This window comes from Anabrus simplex, chromosome 1 (genome assembly GCF_040414725.1).
Source record: "Anabrus simplex isolate iqAnaSimp1 chromosome 1, ASM4041472v1, whole genome shotgun sequence".
NCBI lineage: Eukaryota > Metazoa > Arthropoda > Insecta > Orthoptera > Tettigoniidae > Anabrus > Anabrus simplex.
In genome coordinates, this window is record NC_090265.1 from 1,779,398,417 (window position 1) to 1,779,415,866 (window position 17,450).

General features: G+C 42.0%; 1 protein-coding gene across 1 annotated transcript in view; it reads right to left on the minus strand.

Annotated features, from left to right (window-relative positions):
* LOC136883147 (lysozyme) overlaps positions 1–17,064 on the minus strand; it is a 57,500-nt gene extending 40,436 nt beyond the window's left edge. The window contains exon 1 of the mRNA XM_067155333.2: positions 16,927–17,064. Within this exon, the coding sequence (XP_067011434.2) occupies positions 16,927–16,996 (70 nt within the window). The 5' untranslated portion in view covers positions 16,997–17,064. The remainder of the gene's footprint in view (positions 1–16,926) is intronic.
* Between the last annotated feature and the right edge of the window lie 386 nt (positions 17,065–17,450).

The window sequence follows — 17,450 nt, forward strand, 5'->3', positions numbered from 1 at the left end:
TTTGCGCTCGGATGGCCTTCATTTAAACCGCAGTGGTACGTATAAGTTAGGAAATTTGTTTGGAAGGGTAATAGGGAGGTACATTCAGGGAAACGGGATGGCCTAGCGAGCGGTGATAAGGGAACAGGGAACTGGAAATCAAGTAGGGATGACATAAAATTGTTAGTGTTGAACTGTAGAAGTATTGTAAAGAAAGGAATAGAATAAGTAATTTAATGGATATATATTTACCAGATATTGTAATAGGAGTTGAATCATGGCTGAGAAATGATATAATGGATGCAGAAATTTTCTCACCGCACTGGAGTGTGTATCGTAGAGATAGGATAGGAATGGTGAGAGGGGGAGTGTTCATTCTGGTGAAAGAAGAATTTGTAAGGTACGAAAAAGTTAAAGATGAGACATGAAATTCTAGGTGTAAGGCTCATTTCTAAAGATAATAGGCAACTTGATATATTTGGAGTGTACAGATCGGGAAAGGGTAGCACTGACGCGGATTCGGAATTATTTGATAGGATAGTCACCTATGTGGGAAACGACGTGGAAAGAAATGTGATTGTAGCGGGAGAGCTGAATTTGCCAGATGTAAATTGGGAAGGAAATGCGAACGACACGAAGCATGACGAACAAATGGCAAATAAGTTAATAGGGGAAGGACAGCTTATTCAGAAAGTGATGGAACCAACCAGAGGGAAAAATATCCTGGATGTGGTGCTGATAAAACCAGATGAGCTCTATAGAGAAACTGAAGTAATAGATGGTATTAGTGATCATGAAGCTGTTTTTGTGGTAGTTAAAAATAAATGTGATAGAAAGGAAGGTCTTAAAAGTAGGACTGTTAAGCAGTACCATATGGCTGATAAAGCAGGCATGAGGCAGTTTCTAAAAAGTAACTATGATCGGTGGGAAACGGTAAATAAAAATGTAAACAGACTCTGGGATGGGTTTAAAGAAATTATTGAGGAATGTGAAAACAGGTTTGTACCTTTAAGGGTGGTAAGGAATGGTAAAGACCCACCTTATTATAATAGAGAAATAAAGAGACTAAGAAGGAGGTGCAGACTGGAAAGAAATAGAGTTAGAAATGGCTGTGGAAGTAAGGAGAAATTAAAGGATCTTACTAGAAAATTGAGTCATGCAAAGAAGGCAGCTAAGGATAGCATGATGGCAAGCATAATTGGCAGTCATACAACTTTTAGTGAAAAATGGAAGGGTATGTATAGGTATTTTAAGGCAGAAACAGGTTCCAAGAAGGACATTCCAGGAATAATTAATGAACAAGGGGAGTGTGTATGTGAGGATCTTCAAAAGGCAGAAGTATTCAGTCAGCAGTATGTAAAGATTGTTGGTTACAAGGATAATGTCGAGATAGAGGAGGAGACTAAGGCCAAAGAAGTAATAAAATTTACATATGATAACAATGACATTTACAATAAGATACAAAAGTTGAAAACTAGAAAAGCGGCTGGAATTGATCAGATTTCTGGGGATATACTAAAGACAATGGGTTGGGATATAGTACCATATCTGAAGTACTTATTTGATTATTGTTTGGTCGAAGGAGCTATACCAGATGAATGGAGAGTTGCTATAGTAGCCCCTGTGTATAAAGGAAAGGGTGATGGACATAAAGCTGAAAATTACAGGCCAGTAAGTTTGACATGCATTGTATGTAAGCTTTGGGAAGGCATTCTTTCTGATTATATTAGACATGTTTGTGAAATTAATAACTGGTTCGATAGAAGGCAATTCGGTTTTAGGAAAGGCTATTCCACTGAAGCTCAACTTGTAGATATAGCAGATATCTTGGATTCTGGAGGTCAAATGGACTGTATCGCGATTGACCTGTCTAAAGCATTTGATAGGGTGGATCATGGGAGACTACTGGCAAAAATGAGTGCAATTGGACTAGACAAAAGAGTGACTGAATGGGTTGCTATATTTCTAGAAAATAGATCTCAGAGAGTTAGAGTAGGTGAAGCTTTGTCTGACCCTGTAATCGTTGAGAGGGGAGTTTATCAGGGCAGTGTTTTCGGACCTTTATGTTTTCTTATATATATATATATAAATGATATGAGTAAAGGAGTGGAATCGGAGGTAAGGCTTTTTGCGGATGATGTTATTCTCTATAGAGTGATAAATAAGTTACAAGATTGTGAGCAACTGCAACGTGACCTCAAAAATGTTGTGAGATGGACAGCAGGCAATGGTATGTTGATAAACGGGGTTAAAAGTCAGGTTGTGAGTATCACAAATAGGAAAAGTCCTCTGAGTTTTAATTACTGCGTTGATGGGGTAAAAGTTCCTTTTGGGGATCATTGTAAGTATCTAGGTGTTAATATAAAGAAAGATCTTCATTGGGGTAATCACATAAATGGGATTGTAAATAAAGGGTACCGATCTCTGCACATGGTTATGAGGGTGTTTAGGGGTTGTAGTAAGGATGTAAAGGAGAGGGCATATAATTCTCTGGTAAGACCCCAACTAGAGTATGGTTCCAGTGTATGGGACCCTCACCAGGATTACCTGATTCAAGAACTGGAAAAAATCCAAGAAAAGCAGCTCGATTTGTTCTGAGTGATTTCCGACAAAAGAGTAGCGTTACAAAAATGTTGCAATGTTTGGGTTGGGAAGAATTGAGAGAAAGAAGAAGAGCTGCTCGACTAAGTGGTATGTTCCGAGCTGTCAGCGGAGAGATGGCGTGGAATGATATTAATAGACGAATAAGTTTGAATGGCGTTTATAAAAGTAGGAAAGATCACAATATGAAGATAAAGTTGGAATTCAAGAGGAAAAACTGGGGCAAATATTCATTTATAGGAAGGGGAGTTAGAGATTGGAATAACTTACCAAGGGAGATGTTCAATAAATTTCCAATTTCTTTGAAATCATTTAGGAAAATGCTAGGAAAACAACAGATAGGGAATCTGCCACCTGGGCGACTGCCCTAAATGCAGATCAGTATTGATTGATTGCAACATTTTTGTAACGCTACTGTTTTGTTGGAAATCGCCCAGAACAAATGGTTACAAAGAAATTGGATATTTATTTAACATCTTCCTTGGTAAGTTATTCCAATCCCTTACTTCCCCTCCTATAAACGATAATTTACCCCCATTTGCCCTTTTGAATTCCAAGTTCATCTTCATATTTTGATTTTTCCTACTTTTAAAGGCACCACTCAAACTTATTCGTCTACAAATGTCATTACACGCCACCTCTCCACTGACAGCTTGGAACATACCACTTAGTCAAGCAGCTCGTCTCCTAACTCTTCCCAGTCCAAACTTTGCAACATTTTTGTAGCGCTACTCTTTTGTCGGAATTCACCCAGAACAAATCGAACTGCTTTTCTATGCAATTTTTTCCAGTTCTTGAATCAAGTAATTCTAGTGAGGGTCCCATACATTGGAACAATACTCTAGTTGGGGGTCTTACCAAAGACGTATATGCCCTCTCCTTTACATCCTTACAACAACCCCTAAATACCCTCATAACCATGTGCAGAGATCTTTACGCTTTATTTACAATCCCGTTTATGTTATTACCCCAATGAAGATCTTTTCTTATATTAACACCTAGGTATTTACAATGATCTTCAAAGGGAATATTCACCCCATCAATGCAGTGTTTAAAACTGAGAGGACTTTTCCTATTTGTGAAACTCACAATCTGACTTTTAACCCCGTTTATAATCATACCTTTGCCTGCTGTCCATCTCACACCATCTTCGAGGTCACGTTGCAGTTGCTCACAAACTTGTAACTTATTAATTACTCGATACAGAATAACTTCATCTGCAAAAAGCCTTATCTCTGATTCAAATTCTTTACTCATTGTTTAGAGAAGAATAGAAAGACAAGTTGAAGCTGAGGTGAGGGAAGATCAGGTTGGCTCCAGGAGAAATGTAGGTACACGTGAAGCAATTCTGACTTTACGTCTGATCTTGAGGACTGATTTAAGGAGGACAAGCCCACGTACATGGCATTCGTAGATCTAGGAAAGGCATTCAATAGCGTTGATTGGATCAAGATATTTGAGATTCTGAAGGTGATCGGGAAAGAAGGATTTTCTACAATCTGTACAATAATCAGACTGCAGTGATAAGAATCGAGGGCTGTGAAAAAGAGGCAACTTTCGAGAAAGGCCACTGTTTGTCCCCTCTCGTTTCCAATGTTTATACAGAACGGACGGTGAAAGAAAGAAAGAAAGAAAGAAAGAAAGAAAGAAAGAAAGAAAGAAAGAAAGAAAAGAAATCTGGAAAGGAAATTACAATCCAAAGAAAGGAAATCAAAACTCTGAGATTTGTCGATGATAATTTTATCCGAATTTGTAGAAGATCTGTAGAAATGTCTGAATGGTATACACAGAGTGTTTAAAAAAGACATCCATTGTGGAAAAGGGGCCCATGTCACATGTGCCGCTATACCCTTATCAGTCTGTGTTTCTCATCAGTCAGTATGATTGAAATGACTGTCCGGCTTCATGTCTAAATGGTCAGCGTGCTGGCCTTCGGTCGCCCCCCCACCAAAAAAATCGGTCCTCTCCGGAGATCACATGCCATTATTATTATTATTATTATTATTATTATTATTATTATTATTATTATTATTATTATTATTATTATGTCCACATCTGTGGTGTAGTGGTTAGCGTGATTAGTTTCCCCCGGATGCCCGGGTTCGATTCTCGGCTCTACGACGAAATTTCAAAAGTGGTACGAGGGCTGGAACGGGGACCACTTAGCCTCGGGAGCTCAACTGAGTAGAGGGGGTTCGATTACCACGTCAGCCATCCTCGAAGTGGTTTTCCGTGGTTTCCCACTTCTCCTCTAGGCAAATGCCGGGATTTTACCGAACTTAAGGCCACGGCCGCTTCCTTCCCTCTTCCTTGTCTATCCCTTACAACTTTCCCATACCCCGAACAAGGCCCCTGTTCCTCATACCAGGTGTGGCCGCCTGGGCGAGGTATTAGTCCTCCTGCATAGTTGTATCCCCCGACCCAAGTCCACGCTCCAGGACACTGCCCTTGAGACGGTGTAGGTGTGATCCCTCGCACTAAGCGAGGGAAAAACGAACCCTAGAGGGTAAACAGATTAAGAAAGAAAGAAAGAAAGAAAGAAAGAAAGAAAGAAAGAAAGAAAGAAAAGAAAGATTATTATTGTTGAGATGGCTGTAAAATCTGGCTGGGGAATTCTCAAGGAGATTGGATATTTCATTCTGAGATGCGAAGTACGCTAGAGCTGAGGATGTGAGTAGAATACAGTACAAGTACCGGTAGCCAATCGACATCAGCCTGAGGATGAGCTAGTCTACCTTCCTTGAAATGCAGAATGCGTACTGTTCTTGACCTTTACTACGGTTCGTGGGAGACAAGTCTGGTGACATTCTTGAGTCTGACTCTCCAGCAATTAAAGATAATGACTGCGCCCAGAGCAAAAAGCTAAATAGGTGGGTAGCCATGTACTTGTCGTGCAATTCGAGCTAATAACGGCAAGATTCACTCTGGCGGTCAGGCCAAATAGGGCAGAGAGGGCTCATTCTGCAGCACCGAAGAATCACACTGACGTTCTCTCACCTTTACGAAACGCCACTCGATGTATTCAGTCTGTTACCCAAGACTTGGAGCAGCCGCCACTGAAGTTTCAAGTTTACCACAATCCAACTCTTCGCTCAAGGAATTATCAGACAAAAGTTGCATGGCGCGGCGCTTTGCTTCATTGGCAGAGAAAAAGAAAAATCTGTATCATCCTTGAACATAATATGAGAGATACATATTCCTACGAAATATACTTATATTTCAGTAAACCCAAACATAACACATGTATCGTTTCCGCTAGAGAAATCCAATCATATAAACGTTATTTAAATGAAACATCTTTTCCGCACATTAATCCACTCAGTATTTGTGGCAAGGAGTGTCTGTAATTAGCGGTGGCACGCGCCTCCCTTCTTGGTGGCTACGAGCAACAATTTGATTCGTTAAAAAAATAAAAATTCACGGTTCTAGCCCTCCAGGCAAGCATCTCAGTGTTGAAAACATCCTGCGGATATGGGCTACGAACTTAGGTAAATAAAATATCATAAAAAATGAGAATATATTCTTTATTTTTTTCCTAAAATTCACAATCCTTTTCTTAATCATCGTTATCCGGTCGACTAGATTAGCAGTTTGCCTTTCTCTACCACTACGAACGCTAATGTGTGTCAATGCATTGTTTCACTTAAGCACCACTACGAGCGCTAATGTGAGTCAATGCATTGTTTCACTTAAGCACCACTACGAGCGCTAATGTGAGTCAATGCATTGTTTCACCGTTGCCTATCTCGTAGGCAACGGTTTCACTTAAGCACCACTACGAGCGCTAATGTGAGTCAATGCATTGTTTCACTTAAGCACCACTACGAGCGCTAATGTGAGTCTATGCAGAGTTTCACTTAAGTACCACTACGAGCGCTAATGTGAGTCTATGCAGAGTTTCACTTAAGTACCACTACGAGCGCTAATGTGAGTCAATGCATTGTTTCACTTAAGCACCACTACGAGCGCTAATGTGAGTCAATGCATTCTTTCACTTAAGCACCACTACGAGCGCTAATGTGAGTCAATGCAGAGTTTCACTTAAGTACCACTACGACCGCTAATGTGAGTCAATGCATTGTTTCACTTAAGCACCACTACGAGCGCTAATGTGAGTCAATGCATTCTTTCACTTAAGCACCACTACGAGCGCTAATGTGAGTCAATGCAGAGTTTCACTTAAGCACCACTACGAGCGCTAATGTGAGTCAATGCAGAGTTTCACTTAAGTACCACTACGACCGCTAATGTGAGTCAATGCATTGTTTCACTTAAGCACCACTACGAGCGCTAGTGTGAGTCAATGCAGAATTTCACTTAAGCACCACTACGAGCGCTAGTGTGAGTCAATGCAGAGTTTCACTTAAGCCCTTATAACTACGTTTGGAGTGGACATTTCTCAAAAAGTCAAAAAGCACCTGAGGGTATTGAACAAAGAAACACATACAGAAAGAATTATGTAAATAAGTTAATTTCGCTAGGATTTGAATAAAAAAGAAAACGAGTTAATAAAAAAGCAGTTTTAGGCAGTTTTCCCGAACTACATTTAGGCCGGAAGTGATTTTTGATATTTATTTTTTAGTTTGATAGGATTCACAATTTGAAAACTTTCCGGGCCCTTTAGCCCTTCAAATTTCGATACAATTGAGGGAATTGCTTAATTTTACGTTTTTAATGGGATGGGGAGACCTACAAAAAAAAAAAAAAAAAAAAAAACAACTCCGTACAGGCCATGAATGCCCTTGAAGGAGTGAAAGGTAAAGGCTTCCACTATCCGTACCCCTTGGTGGGCTAGAGTGGCTAGTTCTACGTCTGGCTGCCTTTGCTCTCAGAAATTAACATGCTACTCACTTTTGGTGTAGGCTGAATGAACCTCACAGCCATGTGCAGCTCCGAAAGTGAAAATCTCGATACAATTTTTCGATTTTCTGACAGGAAATCGAGCACATGTCCTTCCTGTGAACCGAGCACCCGTTTACCGCCTCGGCTCGGCAGCTCCTACTTGATTGGCAATAATAATAATCAAGTGTGGAAAATATGAAATACGTAGGCCATCCAGAAATTAAGTTTCCCTATTTCTTTTCTTGCAAAGTAAACGTATTTAACCGGGAAATATGAGCATGCGCTACAGATCTATGACGTAGCAATCATATAGCGGCTAGTGTCAGTAGCGCAGTAGCAGTGGCTCGACATGGCGGCTCGCATTCTTTCTCCCGCAGCCCGCGAGGTTCGGTTCGTGATAAAGTTTCCACGGAAAATGTGATGAGGCTTTCAAGACAAGGGGCGTGGAATGCTCAGTGCAGATGTTGCGATGATCTGAGGCAATGCTCACCCACATAGGGCTTTGAAGTTCGGCTGGGAGGTGTTTGATCATCCAGTCATGATCTTTCTCCCAGTGATTTTCATTTTTTCTTGCACCCAAGAAATTCCTATCAGCCTATCAGGATTTTCACGCGGACGAAGAGCTGAAGACGAATGTCACACGCTGGTTCCAGACTTGTATGACACCGGCATACAAAAGCTGGTTCCACGATACGACAAGTGTCAATTCTGGTGGTGATTATATCGAAAATAGCTCCAACATTGCTGTGTCGGATGCCAATAAAGTTTTTCATGTAACTACGTTGTCCTGTTTTAAATGTTGAAAACCTTTCTTAGCAGGCAAAGTACGGGGGTCTTCATATTACGAAAAACGTAAAATTAAGCAATTTCCTAATTGTGCCGAAAGTTGAAGGGCCAAAGGGCCCGAAAAGGTTTCAAATTGTGATTATTGGATAACTCCTATCATATCATCAGTGTTCTGCCATACGGCAGGTCTTCACATGGCAGCTCTCCACGCAATCCTGTCTCTTGCCACCCTCTTTGTTTCCTCATACTTGTATTCTATCCTGATACTGTCCAGCATCTGATATCTTTTCCGTCTTCTTTGTATTTTTCCATTTACCGTTCCTTCTATAGCATCTATAAGCAAGCAATCTCTCCTCATTCAATGACCAATCCAATTGTGCTTTCTCTTCTTGATTACTTTTAATATATTTCTCTCTTCCCCAACTCTTCTCAAGACTTCTTCATTCTTTACCTTTTCTGTCCATTGTATACTTTCCATTCTCCTCCAAATCCTCATCTCAAATGCTTCCAGTCTTCTTTCGTCTTCTTTTCTCAATGTCCAAGTCTCAGGTCAATACAAAGCACTTCACGAATCGCTTCCTCAAGTCTCTATCCATGCCTCCACAAAAAAGTCTGCTCTTCTTATTAAATGCTTCCTTCGCAATCGCAGTACGTGTTTTCACCTCTCGACTGCACCTCATGTCCTCTGTTATTACACTTCCCAAGTATTTGAAAGCATCCACCTGTTCTATTATTTCCTGCCCTAACTTTATAGTTGTCTTCACTTTTCTTCTGCTTATCATCATACATTTTGTCTTTTTCTTATTAATTCTCATTCCAAATTCTTCACAGACAGCATTTAGATCTGTTAGCATCGATATCATAGTTCGTTCACTCTCTGCCATTATGACCATGTCATCAGCAAATCTAATACATTCTATTCTCCTACCACCAACTTTCACTCCTCTTTTTCTATTCATGCATTTCTGGATAATTTCTTCCAAATACATGTTAAAAAGTATGGGGGAGAGACAGCAGCCTTGTCTTACTCCCCTGTCATCTCATTCTCTATCTGCACTCTTATCTTCTGCTGTACATGATAACATTTCGAAAATCACTTGCGGGTACTCCGGTTTTCCCTGTCATATTTCATTCCAGCAACACTCTACAATATCATTTCATCTGTCATTCATTAATCATTGCCCCAGAGGAGTGCGACAGGTCGAATGACTGGAAACAGGCTGTGGATTTTCATTGTCATTATATTTTATTTAGCTAAAATTCGTAGCTCATATCCCTAGGATGTTTTCAACACTGAGTTGCTTGCATGAAGGGTTAGAATTATGGAGTTTCAATAGAGAAACTTCATTTCTGGATGGCCCTCGTACGTTTGGCGAGTTTTGCGCAAGCTGCCTGACATTTTCCTTAAACTATTAACATATGTTAGCAGCTGACGTTTGTACCACATGAATATGTAAATGCAACACGGTGACTACATTGAGAGATGTTTCATTCACAGGCCAATAGACCTCTCTTAAGCTTGGGGCCATTTACTTAATACTTTGAAAGAAAAGAGTGAGAATGTTTACACTGCAATATTGTTGAGTGTATGCAGGTGAGAATGACCATGACGTTATATGCACTCTGACGTCTCTGGTATGGTCGATCGTCTTTTGAGCGTATCTTTCTAGCAGTGGCGTATACTGAGGGCTACCAAGGCTATCAGTGAAGCCCAAACCTCAATTGACCGAGCTCGATAGCTGCAGTCGCTTAAGTGCGGCCAGTATCCAGTATTCGGGAGATAGTAGGTTCGAATCCCACTGTCGGCAGCCCTGAAAATGGTTTTCTGTGGTTTCCCATTTTCACACCAGGCAAATGGTGGGGCTGTACCTTAATTAAGGCCACGGCCGCTTCCTTCCCACTCCTAGCCCTTTCCTGTCCCATCGTCGCCAAAAGACCTATCTGTGTCGGTGCGACGTAAAGCAACTAGCAAAAAAAACCTCAATTGATCATGATGGAAGTCTAAAGCACATTATAATGTAAGCATATGAAAAATTGTTCTATTTACAAAACTTGAAATCAGTGAGAAAAAACATCGCACATATTTCTGAGAGCAAGGTATCGGAGACTGATATTGCGGCCCAGACTCTCGCCCCTTTCCCCTCGACTCGCCACAGCGGCTTGCCGGTTAGGAGCGGGACCGGCGGAGGATAGGTGTGCTAGGCTTCGGTCCGTCAGATCGCCACTGCTATCAACCATGCGTTACTCATCGTACATCCTTGTAGGAAGAGACTGCAGGGCTGCTGTTAAAGGAGCAATGTAGTTTTATTTTTATTGGTAGATCTGCTAAAATAAAATGCCCTCTTTCGGGTTTAGTGTTTTCTTTTGTTGGTTGGATTCGAACCCGTGATCGTGGGTCGGACACCAGCACTGATTTACCGAGGAAGCTAATTAACCAGTGAACGATGGGCACGACCGCTGTAAAATTCAACACGTTTATTTAATAATAATAATAATAATAATAATAATAATAATAATAATAATAATAATAATAATAATAATAATGGGGCATGGCATCTGTATAGGCTTGGTGTTGACCTAATGGGGATAAAATGAATGGTGAAGACGTCATAAACACCCAGTCTCCAAGCAAGAGGAATTAACAGTATGAGGGGGTTGATTCTAAAAACTGAACCGGGGCCATCAGATCAAAGACAAACGTTCTATCCATTTAGCCTCAAAGCCGGACTTTCATTTTCTGAACCTTAGGTTACCATCTCCACTGATCAGGTGTTGAGCATTGGCAGTAGCTTGTGAAGCAGCCTTCACAACACAGCAGGCTTCTCTGTTGGCTTTTGGCTGCAGCTCAAAACGCTGGCTTGACGTTCACTAAACCAACCATCGAAAAGAAGTAACCTAAGTCTAGTGGTAGCCCATGTCTTAATCCCAGCATTCGCCACTGCTTTCTAGGGAGAACTGTTTGGGAGTGGAGTTATCAGAGTAGTCCTTCTATCAAATATGCCCGTGGCACATTGGCCTACCAAGACGACTGCTGCCCAGATTTTGGAGAGACAGGTGATATTCTCAGCTGTATTGCTTACCATTCATGACTGAGTTTCCAGTTGATTAGAAACCCACCATCCGGCCTTGCACCTCCTTAACTTTATCAGGCAGAACGTACAGCATTTCCACCACTGCATTCTGATATTCCTGACGTCCGAATAAACAGACTTCGTTCAAGGCATCCACATCTCACACTTGGAGATAATTCCACTAGATTTAACATCATTGATTCCAGGAGAAGATAATGGCTTCAAAGTGCTCCAGAAACATGTCAGTTGTTACCTTGCATCTCTGAGACGGTCCCTTTGCAAGGTATGGCCAACCTCCAATCGGTTGAGAACAGGGCATGGGAGATGTGGAGACTCACTCTTCAAGTGGGGAGTGCATGGGACTGCGGCGCACCACGGCAGACCATTCAACACTTTAGGGAAGACTGCGGAAAATAGAGCTTACGGAGGAGAGAATAAGGAATTCCTAATTATTTATTATTTAGCGTATGGCATAAATATACAATATACAATTTAATATATTACAATTATAAGAACACAATTTCATATCAGGATGTCCAGCCCTTCCATCCGCTCTAACACTGCTTCTGATGGTATAAAGAAATCAGCCCAGCACGTAGCTTGCAGCTGCCAGCGATATGAGCGATGGTTTGCGGTGGGGCACCTCACTCGCATTTCGGTGACGTTATGAAGTTCCACTTGTAAATCTTCCATGGCCTGTCCGAACTCTGTTAAGAGTGACCCACTGCCTGCATGGTAGATGGAATCCACTAATAATTTGCTCATCAGAAAACACGTTGTGGTGGGACAAGTGAAATTCCGAATGACAACCCCGAATTTCATCAGATACACCCAAGAACTAAATGTTTGTTTATAATAATATAGTGATGAATGGAATTATGTTTCTCAGAATATATTAAAAAAGCCATACGTTAAATAAATAAATCCAACAAAATCACGGGGTTATTAACCACAATGGGTAGAAGTGGAACATCATCCCAACACTTTATCTTGATACTACTACTAAAAGTTTCCATTCCGTACCATGACGAGGTAGGGCGGGCTTCCTACAGGGTGAAGTCTTCTCTCAGGCCAGGAGATGTGTTGCGGTGATTTGAGGTGCGAAGGAGAGGAGAGGGATGCGGCCGTGGCCTATCAGAGGAACTGTCCCGGCATTTGCCTTAGCAAGGAGAGTGGGAAACCACGGAAAACCATTCTCAAGACAGCCGACGGTGGGATAAGTCCAGTATCTCCCGAATACAGAGCTGTAAAGCGGCCACTATTAAGCCGAAGACACTCTGCTTCGTGTATCTTGATACTTAGGATGTGAAATCTTATAAATCTTACCTTATACAGAGTGGGCAAGATAAAGCTGACCCGGAAAATATTTATAAGACTGACGCGGAGAGAGAGAGAGAGAAAGAAAGATAAGTGTTCTTTACAACTACCCAGCACTAATAGTTACTTTTATAGTAAAAATCGCCGCTGCCGGTAAGAAACCTTCTATGATTAAAAGCAAAATTTTACAGGAGAGACAAGAAAAGTCTTTCATTTTAAGAGATTTTTAAGAGACCATGATTATGAACATTTCTTCATTCTTATCATTACCGCTTAGCTTCAAGTTGATGTTCAAGTATCTGCAGAATGTTGATATTCACTACAAAGTTAATACAACGTATACAGTAATTTTGTTCGATGTTGCACATAGGACATTTGTTTCGTTAGATTTATTACTTTTTAAAATCAAATTAATAGTTTAGTTTTAATAATAGCAGGAATAATAGTACAGTATATAAATACACGATTTTCTCTCTCTCTCTCTCTCTCTCTCTCTCTCTCTCTCTCACACACACACACACACAGACAAGCGCGCTTGCAGATTCGTATACTCACTCAGCATGTTACTTGTTCGCTTCTTTAATGGCAGTATCAATTAATGTAATCATCTGTCAGGTGGGAGGTAGAATATTTTCTGGAGTAGCAGCTATAACTTTGCTCACAGTTGAGAAGCAATACTTTTACGTAAAGGTATCGAAGTCCGCCTCCGTGATGTAGTGATTAGTGTGATTAGCTGCCACCCCCGGAGACCCGGTTCGATTCCCGGCTCTGCCACGAAATTTGAAAAGTGGTACGAGGGCTGGAACGGGGTCCACTCAGCCTCGGGAGGTCATCTGAGTACAGGGGTTTTTCGATTCCCTCCTCAGCCATCCTCGAAGTGGATTTCCGTGGTTTCCCACTTCTCCCCCAGGCAAATGCCGAAGGGTACCTAAATTAAGGCTACGGTCACTTCCATCCCTCTTCCTTGCCTGTCCCATCCCCCAGCACGACCCCCGTTCAGCATAGCAGATGAGTCCGTTTGGTCCCTCTCTTCAGTTGTAACCCCCGAGGTGATTATTTGGAAGGTCTGTAACCAGTGGAGACCTGTCCTTTGTACGTAGTCTTGTGTATTTGCTGTCCATACCATAATAGAAAACAATGTTTACCAATGGCCTGTGTTCTGTCACTTTCCTACGAGAATCTCCTGAAGTCAGAATTTGACTTCAGGCACTATGCATAAGTACATCCCCTATGTTTCCAAATGCATATCTTAGATGTTCCGGGTTGTCTCCTGTTCGCGAGAAAAAAAAAAAAAGTTGCCATGACATATGACTCGATTCTCGTATGTTTATATGTTCCAGCATAGCTCTCAGTCAAACTTGGTACACATTACATATGAAGCAAAATACTGTGGGGGTAAGACACCCCTAGCACGCGGTTGGGAGAGAGTAGATAGTAAAAGTATAACAATGGCGAGTGGGCTCCGAAGAGGCCTGGGGCAGGTCTGTCTATTTGACGCGTTATGGACGACCTGCGCACCTGTGAGAATGAAATCCTACCTAGGATGATTTGTAATGCGTAAGATAGCACATACATCCAGCCCCCGAGCCATCGGAATTAACCACTTAACGTTAAAATCCCTGACGCTGCTGGGAATCGAACTCGGGTTCTCTTGAGTTAAAGACCAGCACGCTAACTATTTAGCCACGGAGCCGAACATAGTAAAAGTAATTAATTTCGTGTGGCTATTTCTAGCCGGCTGCGGCCCTTGTAAGGCGGACCCTCCGATGAGGATGGGCGGCATCTGCCATGTGTAGGTAACTGCGTGTAATTATGGTGGAGGATAGCGTTATGTGTTGTGTGTGAGTTGCAGGGATGTTCCCGAGCCAATGGAATTAACCAATGAAGATTAAAATCCCCGACCCGGCCGGAAATCGAACCCGGGACCCTCTGAACCGAAGGCCAGTACGCCAACGAGTCGGACATAGTAAAAGTAATCGAACACGACCAATAGTAGTGTCGAAACCACATTGTTTGGGGTCACTGAGACACTCTGGACGCCGTTTGTCCAAGATCAACCTCCATCGCCATGCGGGTCAGAACGGGTGAAAAAGGAAGTGCCCCAAATAACCGAGATTAGTATTGAATTCATAGTCTTCGGGTTCGGTAGGCTGATCGGTGTCACAGTCCCAAATGACAGTTGGAATCGTGTACATCATCCGTTTTATTTTCTATTTGCTTTACGTCGCACCGACACAGATAGGTCTTATGGCGACGATGGAACAGGAAAGGGCTAGGAGTGGGACGGAAGCAGCCGTGGCCTTAATTAAGGTACAGCCCCAGCATTTTCCTGGTGTGAAAATGGGAAACTACGGACAACCATCTTCAGGGCTGCCGATAGTGGGATTCGAACCCACTATCTCCCGGATAGGAGTTCACAGCTGCTCGCCCCTAACTCGTCCGGTTCATTATCCGACGTGCAAATACATCAAGCGAAGTAAAATGATCGAAAACTGAAACTTTAAATTAAATACTCAACAATAACTCTAAAGCTACAAAATATTTCGTAAAAATCAAGCGAGTGGTCGCGCTGTTTGCCTCATGTAGCTATCAGCTTGCATTCGGGAGATAGTGGGTTCGAACCCCATTCGGAAGCTCTGAAGGTGGTTTTCCTTCGTTTCCAATTTTCACACCAGGAAAATGTGGGGCTGTACCTTAATTAAGACCACGGTCGCTTCCTTCCAACTCCCAGCCCTTTCCTATCCCATCGCCGCCATAAGGCCTATGTGTGTCGACGCGACGTAAAGCAAATTTAAAGAAATGTTCGTAAAATAGCAGTCAACAACACAATAAAGAAATCTATAAAAGTTCACTTCAGAAATCCCAAAATGTAGGCTATATTTTCAAAAAGAAGTACCTGGACAACCCATGCAGTAATTTTATATCAACACATGTTGTCCGGTCCATTTATAACGAATACTGTGAAGCAGAACGGGGCCAATAATAACAATAATGATTATAAAACTACAACAAGAAATCTCTTTCATAAAACCCAAACCAAACCAAACCCTATGGCACTACAGCCCTTGAAGGGCCTTGGCCTACCAAGCGACCGCTGCTCAGCTCGAAGGTCTGCAGATTACGAGGTGTCGTGTGGTCAGCACGACGAATCCTCTCGGCCGTTATTCTTGGCTTTCTAGACCTAAATCCCTTTCATAGGGGTCCAAAATAAAATAATAATTAAACCAGAAGCACCATACGCAGCAGAAACACTAAACATGAATTTCAAAGGCCACATGGAGAAACTAGAGCTAAAAAAAGAAAAACAAGAAAGATCACAGGACCAACATTTCAGGATAATGCACATCAAGAATAAAACACTCTACAAGAAAACCGAAAAACTCTGAGATACTATGCGAAAAAGAAGAATACATTTTTATGGTCGTCTTTTCAGAATGAACTCTAATAGATTAACCAAAACCGGGCGAGTTGGCCGTGCGGTTAGGGGCGCGCGGCTGTGAGCTTGCATCCGGGAGATAGTGGGTTCGAATCCCGCTGTCGGCAGCCCCGAAGATGGTTTTCCGTGGTTTCGCATTTTCACACCAGTCAAATTCTGGGGCTGTATCTTAATTAAGGCCACGGTCGCTTCATTCCAACTCCTAGGCCTTTCCTATCCCATCGTTGCCATGAGATCTATCTGTGTCGGTGCGAAGTAAAGCCACTATCAAAACAAACAAAAAATTAACCAAACGAAACTTTGACTTCTTCAGTCACCGCTAAACAAAACCCTTTCCTTAAACTGAAAAAGACCTGGTAGAATTAACAATTACAGAAATTCAGTATTGGATCGAACAGGTAAAGTAATAAAAAGACGAAAATATAAGGTTCCAAGACAAATCTACATTAAAAACCAAACCTATTATCTCGGAAGGTGAAAGGAAACGAGGATGAAGAAGAACGAAGAAATACTGGGCCTAAGAAAAGAACAACACACAGAGAAATGATTGATTCAACGTACCACAAAGAGGATGAAACTAAATAATAAAAATAATAAAACTGTGTTGTTATTGGAGCATAATTTAACATTGATAAGGCAGACCCTCCGATACATTTAGGCGGCGTTTGCCATGGGAAGCAGCGTTTTAGTATAGGGAGTGAAATACAGAAATATTGGTGAAAGAACGAACACCATTCTCCCGAGCCAGAAGAAACAATCACACGCGGTTAAAAACTTACGGCTCAGTCGGAAATCGAACCCGGAAGTCCACAATCCCAAAAACCGAACGTTAACCATTCCCTTACAGAATCAGACAGAAAAACCAAAAGCACTTTGAGTGTGAGCTGTCGTTACCTGTGTTGAGCGATGCTGGTCCGGCCAGTGCGGCTCCCAGCAGCAAGAACACACACACCACTAGCTCCATGTTCCTCTCTCGCCTTTCTCTGCACTACTCCAGTTCCCTGGCCGACACACGCCACTCTTATAGCTAACCTTGCCACAGCACTGCCCACACGAGGTGTGTCGAGGTACCTGGCGCTACTCAATGTTTATGTCTTCCCAGACAAAGCGTTCCTTCATCGTTCACTAGAAGTAAGATCCCTCTGTGGATCAGTGGTGGAATATCGGCTTCCGGATCCCAAGATCTTGTCTTCAAGCCCGGCAGAGACACTCGGAATTTTGAGCGGCTGAAAAAAAGAAATTTGTCATTCCATATCGTACGATGTCGACATGTAAAAAGATCTCTGGTGACACATTTGCGGGGATGGGGGCCTGGCGGTGGGGAAGTTTAAAAGCTTTCATTCCATACTCGGACAGAGTATGGCTGGGGTTACCATATTTGAAAAACCGAGCTCAATAGCTGAAGTCGCTTAAGTGCG